Genomic DNA, 14,157 nt, shown 5'->3' on the forward strand with positions numbered 1-14,157 from the left:
TGAGGCCCAGAGAGGTTAAGTGACTTAGCTAAAGTTGCACAGCAAGTGAGGGAGGAACTGGTCTGGAGACAAGACTCACACAGCACACACTCGGCCTTCATCTTACCTGTTGCCACACTGGTCGCCTTTGTCTTGTCTGTCCTGGTGACAGTCTTGCAAGGCTTTTCACCTCCCGCGACAGTGAGGAGCATGCGGCTAAAGCTCCACGCTGGCGAGTGCCAGGGCCAGGCCAGGCAGAGGTACGACAACAGAAATGTCGGGGTGCTGGGTGGGCAGCAGAGCCAGGTGGGGTCCAGCCTCCGGGCAGGGCTCCAATAACCCCGGGGTAACCCGCTCTCTTTCCTCCCAGGCCGGGGGAGCGCTGGCCACTGTCATGCCCTCCACGTCTCCCACGGGGCTGTCGGCCGGGGCGGCCCCCAACGCCACGGCAGCGACGGCGGCGGCGTGGAGCAACGTCAGCCTGCCGGAGATGCCGCTGTTCCACCGGTTTGCCCAACTGGATGAGCAGCTGCACGCCGCCTTCCCGGGCCTGTGGCTGGCACTGATGGCGGTGCACGGCGTCATCTTCCTGGCAGGGCTGGTGCTCAACGGGCTGGCGCTCTACGTCTTCGGCTGCTGCACGCGGGCCAAAACGCCGTCGGTCGTCTACACCATCAACCTGGTGGTGACCGACCTGCTGGTGGGCCTGTCCTTGCCCGCGCGCTTCGCCGTCTCCTACGGCGCCCGCGGCTGCCTGCGCTGCGCCCTGCCCCACGTCTTCGGCTATTTCCTCAACATGCACTGCTCCATCCTCTTCCTCACCTGCATCTGTGTGGACCGCTACCTGGCCATTGTGCGACCTGATGGCTCCCGCCGCTGGCGCCAGCCGGCCTGCGCCAGGGCCGTGTGCGCCTTCGTGTGGCTGGCCGCCGGCGCCGTGACCCTGTCCGTGCTGAGCGTGACGACCGCCGGCGGCCCCTGCTGCCGCATCTTCGCGCTAACCGTCCTGGAGTTCCTGCTGCCGCTGCTGGTCATCAGCGTGTTCACGGGCCGCATCGTGTGCGCGCTGTCGCGGCCTGGCCTGCTGCGCCAGGGCCGCCAGCGCCGCCTGCGGGCCATGCAGCTGCTGCTTACCGTGCTGGTCATCTTCCTCGTCTGCTTCACGCCCTTCCACGCCCGCCAGGTGGCCGTGGCTCTGTGGCCCGACGTACCGCGCCACGCCAGCCTCGTGGTCTACCACGTGGCCGTGACCCTCAGCAGCCTCAACAGCTGCATGGACCCCATCGTCTACTGCTTCGTCACCAGCAGCTTCCAGACCACCATCCGCGGCCTCTTTGGCCGGCGTGGAGCAGACTGCGAGCCCAACGGCTGCGATCTGGTCAGCGTGCACAAAAGCTCCAAGGGCTCAGCCCACCATCACATCCTCGGGGCCAGACCTCCAGCCGTCATGCAGGCCCTGCCTAACAGGCCTGACGCTTAGTCGGCAGGATGCTGCAAGGGGGCCAGAGGTCGGGACTGGGCTGGGCAGGCCGGGTCGGGGACAGCACAGATATCCGCTCTACTCGAGTGGCAGATTGGGTTCACCTTGATCGACTGGTGATGGCTGTCCGTTCCCCTGCGTGGACATAGGGTCAAAGGCCACTGGGCTGTGATTGACTGACAATGTCTGCCACGGGCTCTAGAGAGGATGTGGTGGACTGAATGCTGGTTATTTGCCATCCCTAGGGTATATGTTGTGTCCACGGAAGACCCAGAGGGGTAGCCAGGAGCTGGCTTCCCACTTGGATCATTCTACCCCCAGAAAGGGTTCCTACGAAACAGGGACAGAGACTTTTAAGGTACTGGAAATTTCAAAGAGGGTTTAAAAGGTGACCTGAAGAGGTCCCCCCACTTCTCCCCGCTTATCTCCTTGCCCCCCCCATAGACAGAAGAGCCAGGACAGAAAGGAAAGGGGACACAGTGTTACATGAGCAGACGAGAGGCATTCACATCTGCAGGCCCACGTTTGAAGCACCCATGAGTCACCCAGAGAGTCAGGCTGACACGGGGGTGCTCCGCTGTGAGCACCATGCTATCTGGGCTGACACTCACACCCTACAAAGGAGACGCTACTTTCTACCCCCCTCCGGGGGAGGAGCTGAGTGGCACACGCAGGTGCCCTGGCTGGGTGATGGGCAAGTCAGAATCAAAAGCCAGCCCCACCTCCTCCAGCGAGCCCCATGCCTGCCCCGTGGACACAGCTCACACCTTCCCAAAGCGCCCCCGCTCCAGGGACCACCTCGGAAGACCCTGCCTGCTGGCCCAGGAGGGCAGTAGACTCCCGGCCCCATCCTATGGATGCAAAACCAAGGGCGAAGACAGACTTGAACGCAGGCCTGCTGGCCTAAGGCCACGTCTGGAAATGCACAGAGCCCTTATTCTCCCTCTTGTCTGGCTCATCTTGCCTCCCTGCCTTTCCTGTCTGCATGCGTGCTGAGTCACCTCGGTCGTGTCCGGCTGTTACTGGACCGTAGCCCTCCAGGCTCTTCTGTCCAAGGGATTCTCCAGGCAAGAATACTGGTGTGGCCATGCCCTCCTCCGGTGGATCTTCCTGGCCCAGGGATCAAACCAGCATCTCTTAAGGCTCCTGCATTGCCAGTGCCACCAGGGAAGCCCCTACCTTTCCTGAGAAGGGAGCATTTCTCTGACTTGGTCCACTGGTCGCCTCCTCTGAGCTGGACTCCGGGATCGCCTCCATGTGCCTTCTGTTGAATGTTCAAGCTCCCATAAGCCCTTTCTAGACTGCTGTTTCAGGGGAGGATGCCTGTTTTGACAGAGGAGCTCTGGGCTTCCCAGGCACCTCTAGCCACCAGGCTCCACCCTCACACATGGCCGCCACTGAAACAGGTGAGACGGAATTTGGCCCCAGATCTGCTCCTTGTCTGCAAAGTCCTACAGGATTGGTGGCTCCAGGCAGAGTCCCTGTCCCCCAAGATCAGGGCCCTGGTGCAAGGCCTGGATGGGAAGCAGCAGGACCATTTATATCCCCATATATCAGATGGGAAAACTGAGGCTCAGGGAGGAAAGGACCTTTCCAGGGTTATAGACTGAGTACTCAGGCCAGCAGCCAGTACGATCAGCTGGAGCCCTGCGGGGTCAGCGCCTGTGGCCCCAGGACCTAGTAGGAAGGCCAGGGTGGGGGTGCTGGAGACTGGGGGAGTCCAGGGCTTGCTCAGTGGGGTGGTAGGGGTGCTGGGCGCAGATGCTTGAGAGGCAAAGGGGCGTGGTTGTCAGCATTAGCACCAACATCCTTGGCCCTTCCTGGGTACCGGGCACAGCGTGGAGCCTCCCCCTACCCCCCAGCTCAGAGCAGGCCTGTGACTCCCCAGGGACCCAGGGCAGCACAGGGCGCAGGAGGGGCCTAGCTCCTGGGAAAGGAGGACACGGGAGTCGGCTGTCTGTTCCATGAAGCCCGTGGTCACTGCGATGCTGGCCCCTGGGGGTGGCCATAATGGCGGGTTCAGGCAGGGAGGCTCCAACAGCTTCGTCTCTCCCAGGCCTGCGAGCTGGCCTCTGGGCAGCCACACAGCAGAGGAGGCAAGGTCAGTGCCTGGTGTTTGCCCCAGCCCAGCACCACCTGTGGCCTTTCCTCCAGGGTCAGCAGTCCTGATTCGACGCCAGGGTCTCACTTTAATTCACACTAGAGAGTGAATGGCTGACACTAGATGATTTTGTGCTTGGGGGTAGAGGGGTTGCAATTCTCCTGGGACAATCCCTGCCTCTAGGAGGAGGGGGGCTCTCGGCAAACACTGATTGGGCACCTGCTGGGTTCCAGGTGTGTCCCACCCAGCTTCACACCCACTGTCTCGCTCATCCCCACCACGTGTGGAGGGAAGAACCCAGGGCAGAACTGGGATCCAGATTGGGTGGCCAAGCCCCCTCCCCTTGTCCCACATGTGAAATCCCACCATCCGGCCTGGGCTCCTTGGGGACTGGAAGACTGTGGGGACGCAGGAGGTCAGGGCCCTGGGTGAGCCTTCTACCGCCCTAAGAGTAGTCTGATGGCCTCACGCAGAACCTTCGCTCACTGGCCTCAGTTTCCCCCACTCTCCACTTCTCCCCCTCCACTCCTTGGCCTTGCAGCTGGTGGGCAGGGGGCTGGGGGCGAGAGGCTCACCGCACACGACTTTGTCTGAGCCCCCACCACTTCCTCAGACACTTGCTCCTTCCTCCCGATGGCTGGCTCCCTCCCACTGCAGCATCCTCCACGGGGACACAGGCCCCGGGCGCCTCCAGAGGTCAGACTTGTTCCCACGGGGGCTGGGGTGTGAAGCCTCTGCATGGCCTCCCTTCCCAGATTTCTGAGAAGCCCAAGTGACGTGAGGTGGCCTGTGTATTTATATCTGATGTAAACAGTCTCCTCGACGAGGCTTCCTCATCCTGAATTAAAACTGTTTATTCAAATCCGTGCCCTTGACTCAGCGCCCTGGCTGGCAGGCAGGGGTCGCCGAGAGGCACTGAGCCAGCTGGGGGCCCCCGCGTCCCCCCAGCATTGCTCACTATCCTGTGACTGCGTGGTGGTGGTGATGGGGTCTTGGTTTTGCCATTGCTGCTGGGGCCAGGTGCTAGGACCTCTCTGAAAGGTGAGGGTCGGAGGGGATACAGGTGGTACGGTGTGGGCAGCGTGTGGGGCAGTAGCTGTGTGCCACCCTGGCACACACAGACCAGCAGGGTTAGCGTCCTCACTCCACCTTGGTCCCCGCTCTGCCTTCCCAGGGAGAGAACAGGGACCTGGGCAGGGTAGCCAGACTGTCCACAGCATCCAACCAGATCCCTGAAGGGACAAGGGCGCGGGAGGTGAGGGGTCGGCGGGTCAACAAGGAGGGAGGGACTGTGGAGCCACTCGCAGAGCGGGTTTACGAATCAAGCGCCTCTGAACCTCCTCCGAAGCCTGGGTGTTCACCCCCATCTCCCAGAGAGGGAAACTGAGGCTCTGGGAGTCCAGGAGGGGCTCGGATGTGAGCTCCAGGCTCACGCGCGGCCCAGGAAACAAGGCTGAGGAGGGCACTGCCTGGGTGGGGGTCATCACTCTTGCAGTCTGGCACCCTCCGAGGCCGGAGGCGTCTAGAGGTAAATATTAGGGCCTGTTTAGATTAAGCTCCATTAATAGCAGGAAATGTCCCTGGGCGCCCGCCCCAGCTTCCTGGAGGCCTCTGATGCTTGAGCAGAGGTGGGGGCCTGCAGAAATGGGTGTCCCACCGATGTTCTGGCTTACACCCTGTCCTCACCGCCCCTGCCTCCAGCCCCCTCTCAGTCCCTCCGGAGGCTCAGTGTACACCCACCCCCGCTGCCCTCCCCTCCTCAAGCCCCGGGCAGGGGAGCCCAGGCGGCAGTGGGTGTGAGGGAGACCCCTGAATGAGCTGAAGACACCCATGGGGCTGTTCACCCCCCAACAACCTCCCACCCACGGGGCAGGCCCCATGCCCCAGGGGTCTGTGTTCCCAGTTCGCAGAGGAGAAAACTGAGGCTGGATGATGGAGTAGGGGCAATCCAAGGCTACCCAATGCCACCTTAAAAACAGAGCTAGAACTCCCCACCCGGACCTGCGTGACCCCGGGGCCAGGGTCCCCCACCACCTCCTGTCCCCCTGAGAGGAGCCAGGAAAGCTGTGGGCCAGGCAGGTGGGCCCAGTCAGCAGAATGTCAGCAAACAGGAGGGTGCCCCCGGTGCTGGGGGGAAGGGGCTCCCTGTGCTCAGGGGCTGGGCAGGTCGGAAGAAATGCCCCCCTTCCCTGCCACCAGCCTCGGGCCCTGCTGTCTCCCTGGCTTGCCCATCAGCCCCGCCCCCGCCAACTCCACTGTTAGGAGGAGAGCACAGGGCTCGCCCACAGTCTCCCTGGGGCACCTGTTCTCTCCCAGGTCTCAGTCTCCGCAGGTCCATTGCCCTGCGGGGGGCGTGCCCAGGACCAACCCCGACTGTCCTCCTTGTGGGTCCCTCCCCCAGGCCCCCAGGGCCAGCACCCACCCCACTGCAGGACAGACCACAGGGCCCAGCTGTGCCCTCCAGAGTGGCTGCCTGCCCACCAGCACCCTTAGTCCCTCGTTGAGCCCTCAAGAACTGAACTCCCCCCACTCCCATTTCGTCCTGGTTCCCTAGATGATGCCAACGCTCTGCACTTCGCAGGGCCTGAGGGAGCCTGCAGCCTGGGGAAACAGCTGGGTGGTGGGAGCTCAGAGCCCCCTACCACACCACATGGGACCAGCCAAGTAGATGCAGCCTGGAGGGCTTCTTGGAGGAGGAGATGCTCAAGGTTATTCCCTCCTGGTCCTCACCTGGCCGGCCTGGCTTCCAGCTCTCCAAGGTGGGCCTCTGCTGAGGTTGGGGTATTGGGAAACTTTTCAAGCATCAAGTGCCCGACAGGTTGGCAGGGCCAGGGCCTTTCAGCCCCATGTCACAGATGCAGAAACTGAGGCCCAGGGGGTGTGTGGACAGAAGCCCATGCACTGGAACTGCACACACTCATCCCAGCCCAGCTCACCCGTGAGTCTGCTGACTCTGGGATTCCTCCAAGCCTCGGCTCTGCCCCCATAATAGGAGCCTGCTCCCCAGACCACAGGTGCCCCCTGAACTGAGACCAGAAACAGCTCTCACTGGGCTTGAGACAAGACCTAGGAGTCCTTCCAGGTCCCCTTGCCCGCTCTGGGCCCCAGTTTCCTCATCTGTCATCCAGAGCTCAGAATGAACGGCGCCTGGGGTGTTAGACCCTCAGCTCCCAGGTCAGTGAGGACTGAAGTGGGAGACACTGTGTCTCTGAACCAGCTTGAGGCTCTGCTCCCCCTGCCCTGCAGCCCCTCAGCTTCTCGGGGCCCAGTCTTGGGCAGAGAGGTGACCTCCTGAGGACTGGGATCCCCAGCCACCCACCAGGGGCACCCCACGGCAGAGTGGGGTCCAGATGGAAGTGGGGGTGAGGCATGGCCTCGGTGTGCTGAACCTTCACAACCAGAGGCCATGGGGGTGACATGCACCTGTGTTCCCCAGGGCCTGGCGACCAGTGGCCTGGGGACCTGCTTCATGGAGGAGTTCTGGGGCCTGCGAGGGTCCTCCTGCCCCACCCACCCCCATGGGCACCACTCCCAGTGGCCTGCTGGGGACTGAGGGTCAGGTTCTAGTGCACAGGGTGAGGTCCAGGGCTCTGAACCCTACTCCACCATTTCTCCAGGGCAAAGCCGTAGGGGGCAGCTTCTGGGACCTTAATGCCCGAGGCTGACAGGGTGGGTGCCACAGCCCAACCCCGGGGCAGGGGTATCATGGTGTCCCACCTGCGTCAGGCTGCTTGGCCACACGGGCTTCTCCAGCCATGGGCAAGACACAGTGTCCACGAGCCTCAGTTTCCTTCCCTTCTGCCAAAGGGTGTGTGCATGTCTGTGTATATGCATGCATGCGTTATCCTGTGTCTATGTGTGTCTGTGTGTGTGTGTCTGTGTGAATGCATGCTGTGCCCATTTGCTTTGTCTCTGTGTACGTGTGTGTGTGTGTGTTCTGTGTGTGCTGTTGGGTGTCTCTGTGTGTGTACCTGTGTAAATGTGTGTGTGTTATGTCCGTATGTTTTGTCATGTATACATGTGTACTTGTGTATGTGTGTGCATTGTTGTGTGTCTATGTATTGTGTATGTGCATTGTTGTGTGTCTGTATGTGCGTGTGTGTGTATCTGTGTGAATGGATGCATGTGTTGTGTCCATATTTTTGTCTATATACATGTATGTATGTGTGCATGTGCATTGTGTGTATGTGAAATGTATGTATCTCTTCCCACAGTACTCAGCAGTCAATAATTGGTGATTAAACTGAGCCAAGGGCTTCCCTGGTGGCTCAGCTGGGAAAGAATCGCCTGCAATGCAGGAGACTCGGGTTTGTTCCCTGGGTTGGGAAGATCCCCGGGAGAAGGGAAAGGCTACCCACTCCAGTATTCTGGCCTCAAGAATTCCATGGACAGTATAGTCCATGGGGTCGCAAAGAGTCAGACACAATTGAGCAACTTTCACTTTCATGGGAAAAGAAATAATGAAGACCTTTTTGGGCGTCCCTGGTGACTCAAACAGTAAAGAATCTGCCCGCAATGTGGAAGACCTGGGTTCCATCCCTGGGTTGGGGAAGGTCCCCTGGAGGAGGGCACGGCAATCCACTCCAGTTTTCTTGCCTGGAGAATTCCCATGGACAGAGGAGGCTGAAGGGCTACAATCCATGGGGTCGCAAAAAGTCGGACACAACTGAGTGACTAAGCACAACACAAACCAAGCTAATGAAGGAAACGGGGCTTCCCGGAGGAAGACCCCGCACATCCACTCATTTCCCTCACTCCTTCACAGCGTCCTCTACCTTCCAGCGCCAGGTGCGACCTGAGGGCCTCCCTCCCAACAGGACCCCTGCCCTCCCCTTCCACGTGCATATGTGCATGCACACACACGCGCGCGCACACACATATACACACGCACATGCACACACGCATGCACACGCGCGCACACATACGTGCACGCACACACACACACATGCACACAGTGGTCACAGGGACTGAGACTCCTCCATCCTCTCTCGTCCCTCTGGGTTAAGCCCTGTCTTTGACATTCTGGCCTCAGGCAGGCAGGACCCCTGGGTTCTCAGAGCTGCCAATGATCTCGGCCGAGTGCCTCCCAGGCTGGCCCCAGCCAATTCCCTGGGAGGGCCGGTTGGATGGAGGCATCTGGGAGCTGCGGCCACCAGGTGGCGCTGCTGGCCCGGAAGAGGCACCCGAGGTGTCTGCCGCCTGCCGGGCCCCAGGCCGGCTGGGACCTCCTGATCCCTCTGCCATCTGATCCTTAGAGGGCAATCCTAGAAGGCTGCCTGGAGGAGCTGCAGCTCCCTTATCCTCCGGGGAAAAGAGTGACACTGCCTCAGGAGGCCCCTGACCCCTTCAACTATTCAAGGCAGCCCCTCTTTCCAGCCAGAGGGGAGGCTGGGTGGGGCAGTCATGGACGGGAAGGAGCAGACAGTGAGCCAGCCCCTCTTGGAGGGCTTGGAATGAGGCCAATGACTCCACGGCACATGGGAACGCTGGCATCTGTGGGCAGCTAGGGCTCCCCTGAGACCCTACCTCCTCCTCCAGAGTGCAATCCAGGGAAGCTGAGAGTTCCTCAAGGCCACGTGCGGTCCCCAGGTTAACTTCATTCACTGTCTCCTGAGCCCAGAGAGGGTCAGACAGCTGCCCCAAGTCACACAGCCTGGCAGTTGAGCAGAAGAGAATTGTGACCAAGGGCTGGGCTGTCCAGACAAGCAGTACTGGGTGTATCTAATCACATTGCTGCCACCAGCCCCAAAGTCAGGCAGGGAGGAAGCAGGAATGGACAGACAGGTGGCCGCCAGGGAGCGTGCCCTGGGTCTGAGTCTCTGCCTGGTCAGGCAGAGGGGACAGACCCTATACTGGATGCAGAAGGCAGTGACCCTAGGCCCTGGCCCAACAGCCAGGTTGCGCCACTGCCCGTGCCCCCACCTGCCCACGGCCCGTCCACACTGCAGCCCCTCGGGGCAGGCAGCTGCCCCCTCCCAGGCTCACTGAGGAGGGCAGCCCGACCCCCAGGGGTGGCTTAGGGCCTGGGTTCCTGGAGACAAGATGTCAGGTGGGCTAGCCTCTCCCGACATGCCTCATCGGGTGCTGGAGGAAGCTAGAGTCAGGATTCCCAGGGCCGAGACCCTTGGCGAGCCTCGCGGAACAAGGGCCAGCCTGCCCCTCCCTCGGAGATACGTCCATGTATTCCCTTTTATTCTCCTGCCTCCAGGACTGTCACCCATTCCCAGAGCCCCTCGGGTTTCCCCAAATACCAGGCCTTTGCTGGGCCGGGGAGATGGAAACAGCCCTGGAACCCTGAACCCTAACTCTTTATCCCAGAATCCCACATCTTCCCTGCACCCCTTCTCCTTCACTGCCATGGCTCCAGAACCTCTGTCCGCTCCCTCCTCCCTGCCTGTGACCTCTGCCTACCCCAGCCTCTCACGGGAGTAGCCTCAGGCCTCAGTGCCTGCCACGGACTCAAAGGGGTTGAGAAGTGAGGGGCCAGGCGAGGGAGGTGAGAGAGGGAAGTTTGTGGGCCTGAAAAGCGGGCTCCTGGCTGGAGCACCAAACCCTGGGGCTCCTGGGAAAATCCAGCTTGCCTGGTGCCCCTGGTGGCTGCAGGCGACACACACAGGATCCCTGCAGTGCTCTTAGGATGGCATGTCCCCCACGCCTGGGAGGGGCCCTCTGGAGACACGCTAGACCCCACAGAGGGGACGCTGGAGTGAGGAAGGGCGTTCAGAGGCCACGAGTGAGAGCCAGCCCACAGGATGCAAGGAGAGAAGGGAATGGACAGGTGGGGCGGTCAGGGGCTCAGCCAGCCCTGAGCCAGAAACACAGTGAGCTCTCCAGAAAGATCTGCGCTTGGAGGGGCCACGATCAAATCCCAGATCCAGCCCTTGGCTGCTGGGTGACCTTTGGGCAGGTGAGCCGGCCTTTCTGAGCCTCATCGGTAAAGTGGTCACTTGAACTTCTCAGGTTGCTGGGATGAACATGCAGGGGAGGAGAGGAGGGGCTCAGCCGGCCTCCGCTCTCAGGCTGATGGGACAGCCCGCCAGTGAGTCACTCCGGGCGCTCAGTGAGCGCGCACTGTGTTGCCTGGCGCGGGGTGGACGAAGCCGCAGTTCAAGGAGCCCACTGCCTGCTCCAGGGCGGCAAGGTCCTGGCAGAGACCCTCCAGGGGTCTGCCCTCCAGGGAGCTGGGGAGGTTTCTCTGGGTTTTGAGGGATGCGTAGGCATTTGACCCTCAGAGAAGCAGGTGAGGGCAGCAGAGCCTCAGAGGGGTCGGGCAGCCATGCCGTCGTGGGAAACATGGGGTCAGAGGCCAGCGGCCTGGCGGGAGGCCCTCAGGCCGGTCACCCTCCTCCCCGGCCTCAATTCCCTCGTCTATAAATGAGGGGAGGAGCGCTGTCTTGAGATAATGGCCGTGGAAAGGGGCAGGCGAACGCTGGTGTTCCCTATTTAATTTTCCATGTTCTTTTTTGAGGCCAGAGTTATTTCTGTGCACACTTGGCTATTTCCAGGCCAGAGCTCGCCCTTTCCCACAAATGATCCCCGCTTCCCAGGCTGCGGTAGGAGGGCTTCCAGACAGGAGGACAACGAGGGAGCCGCAAGGGGCAGGAACCAAATCCGCCTGCCAACAGACCCCCCGACGGGCAGGAGCCCAGGGTGCCCGGAACCCAGTCTGAGAGCCCCAGCACTCAGTTCCAGATCCAGGCCCGTGCTTTCCAGCTGCGGGGGGTCCAAGGCCCACAGGGTGTCAGGGGGGGACGAGAGGAGTGACCGGCACCACGGGCGGCATCGCCACCGCCCCCACCCTCCCAGAAACCAGCCCGCCATTGGCCGTCCCCAGGCCAGAGGACAGGCCCGGGGCGCCGGCACCCGGAGGGCAGTTGGGCAGGAGGGAGTGTGGGGGCCCTCCCTGCCCTCCAGCCAGGCTCTCTGCCTGTGACCAAGGCGCCCGGGCGCCCTGGGCAGCCTCCCCCAGCCTCTGCAAAGCCCCCATCCTCACCGCCTCCCCCCACCTCAGGAGCCTGCGGGACGGGGCGTCCACCCCAGCGGTCCACAGGCCCTGCGGCATAGGATGGGGGGCAGGAAAGACCAGGCCCCGAGGGAAGGAGGAGGCCTGTGGGCGTGAGAAGAGGGTGGGAGGCCAGGGAGGAGGCAAAGGTTGGCTGCAGATGGACAGTCTGCTGGAAGCAGGGACCAAGAGCCCTCATGCCAACTGGGAGGCGGTGGTAGCCACCCCAGGCTCTTGCAGGGACCCCAAGGCCCAGCCGGCTTGATTAGTGATGTCTGCCATGGAGCTGGGGGTGGGGACACATGTCTGCTCAGAACACTCTGGACCCTCAGAAGCTTAGTGTTTGAGAGTCTTCAGGTCCAAGAGCTCTGAGTCTGTGGAACTGTAGGATTTGCGAATTCTGGAACCTCAGGCAGGAAGGTTTTATCTGCAGGTCTCTCCTGTGCTCAAAAAGCCTGGAGGGACCTCCGGCTTCCTGCCAACCCCTGCAAGGCCCAGCCTGGCCCCGCACTGGGGATTAGGCAGGCCTGGGGCGGTGAGCCCTGGGGGACAGAGCACAGCCAGGACCCTGCAAAGAGGAGCTCAAAGCCCAGCTTCAGCCCGAATGTCCATCGACAGGTGAGCAGTTAAACGGCCAACTGGTGGAATACTATTCAACCATGAAAAGGAGCAAGGCTCTGACACACCCCTGCACGGATGAACCTGGGAAACACGCTCGTGAAAGCAGCTAGCTGCACACAACAGTCATCCTGTGTGAGCCCATTTATAGGAAATGTCCAGAACGGGCAAATCCACAGAGACAGAAATGAGGTTAGCGGCTGCCAGGGCCTAGGGGGTGGGAACGGGGAGGGACTGCTTAATGGATCCAGGGCTTCCTTGTGGGGTGATGGAGCACTCTGAACCCAGAGTGGGGGGGTGGTTGCTCAACGTTGTGAATGTACCAGACACCACTGAATTGTACACTTTAACATGGTGATTTTATGCTGTGTGAATTTCACTTCAATTTAAAAAAAACAAAAACACTATTAAAAACTCCTTATCTGAGAAGCAGGGAGAGCAACACCCTACAAGACCGTTGACAGGATTAACCAAAAGTACCTTGTGTGACCCGCCCAGCACTGCCTGCAGCCAAGCCCAGTGCTCAGACCAGGCAGGCTGGGGTGAGTCAGCACAGGGAGGTGTAACCTCCCTGCTGGCCCCAGAGTCTCCAGAGAGACCCCAAAGGGCCCCAGAGAGTGGCCGGGGGACCTCACCTACCTGTGCATCACCCACCATCCCTGCCATTCCTGTCGGGACCCCAGCACCACACGGGAAGGGGGCTGGGGACTCCCAGAAGAGTCTGCATGTGACCTGGGGGCCACCCAGGCCCACCTGTCTCCACGGGCCTGCAGGTGAGGGCCAGCTAAGTGCTCCCAGTGCAGGTCCCAGGACTGGCCGACCACCCCGGCCCCACGAAGGCAGCTGGGCAGGTCCGGGGCCTCAGCCGGCCTCTGGCCCTAGAAAAGCCAGTCTGTCTCCTAGAGCTACTACACTAAATGATGACACATTCAGCGGCTTAAAACAACTCCGTCTATTCTCTCTGGGTTCTGGAGGTCAGGAGTCCTGAGATCAGCAGGCTGGTTGCCTCCGAAGGCTCCAGGGGGCAAGCCCTTGGCCTTCCAGACCCTCCTGTCCCTTCTAGCCAGCAGAGTTCCCAGGCCCACGTAGCCTCTCCCCCAACCCCGTCCTTGCCCCTTGGCCCCGGGGCCCATTGCTTCCAGGCACAAGTCTCCTGATGCTCCCCCAGCAGACTGGTGCTCCCTGAGGGCGGGTCTACGGGGAAGTGCTCCATTACCCCAGTGCCTTCGGCCCAGCCTTGGCAAATCCTTCCTGTCTTCCCAAGCCTCGGCCATGCCAGCCACTCAAATAAATTAATGTTCCCATCACCGCTGACTCACAGATGAGAGCACAGAAGACCCTGCCAATGGCTGCCCACCCCCAGCCCGCCCCGGAGCAGCCCTCCCCTGGTGGGGATAGTGCCATGAGCCCGAGGAGCCGCCAGCCGCCCACATCGAGGCCACCTTGGAGTCCTTCCTAATAGAGTTTGGGGGCTTGGCGATCTTGCTCCAGCTCTTCGAGGAGGGCGGGACCCCCCACCTCATCTCACAAAAGAGGAAACCCAGGCTGGCACTCACCCTAGGGAGGGAAGCTTCAGCTCAGACTCCAGGCCTGGTAAGACCTGGAGGACTCGCCATGGCTCCTCATATTAGAACAGCCCAGGGAAACTCAGGGACCCCATGTTCCAGGAGTCCATCCCCCAAGCCAAGGGGACCTTGGAAACCCTGTGGTCCAGGAGCCAGACCACACTGAGAACTCAAGAGAGCAGCAGATGGACAGTCCTCAGCCCTGGACGGCCCCTGGGCGCCTTTGCCCCGGGGCGGGCCTGGGTCAGCAGGCCTTCTTGAGCTAGGCAGGTACGTGAGGCAGGCTGCTGAACTTTCAGCAGCAGGGAAGGCGAGACAGGGAAAGCAGAGGGCAGGGAGGGGTGGCTGAGGTCAGATATCACTGACAAACAGAGCAGTGGATAAACCGGGAGAGGGAGCGGCTGGAAGACAG

General features: G+C 61.3%; 1 protein-coding gene across 1 annotated transcript; it reads left to right on the forward strand.

The window, feature by feature from the left end:
* The first annotated feature begins 331 nt into the window (after positions 1-331).
* On the forward strand, positions 332-4,373 carry GPR20 (G protein-coupled receptor 20). The gene has a single exon (XM_055432610.2). It carries the CDS (start codon positions 374-376, stop codon positions 1,457-1,459), a length of 1,086 nt encoding a protein of 361 aa, XP_055288585.2. The 5' UTR covers positions 332-373; the 3' UTR covers positions 1,460-4,373.
* Positions 4,374-14,157: the final 9,784 nt, after the last annotated feature.

This window comes from Moschus berezovskii, chromosome 16 (assembly GCF_049115385.1).
Source record: "Moschus berezovskii isolate FMDL1 chromosome 16, NW_MosBer_1.0, whole genome shotgun sequence".
NCBI classification, from domain to species: domain Eukaryota; kingdom Metazoa; phylum Chordata; class Mammalia; order Artiodactyla; family Moschidae; genus Moschus; species Moschus berezovskii.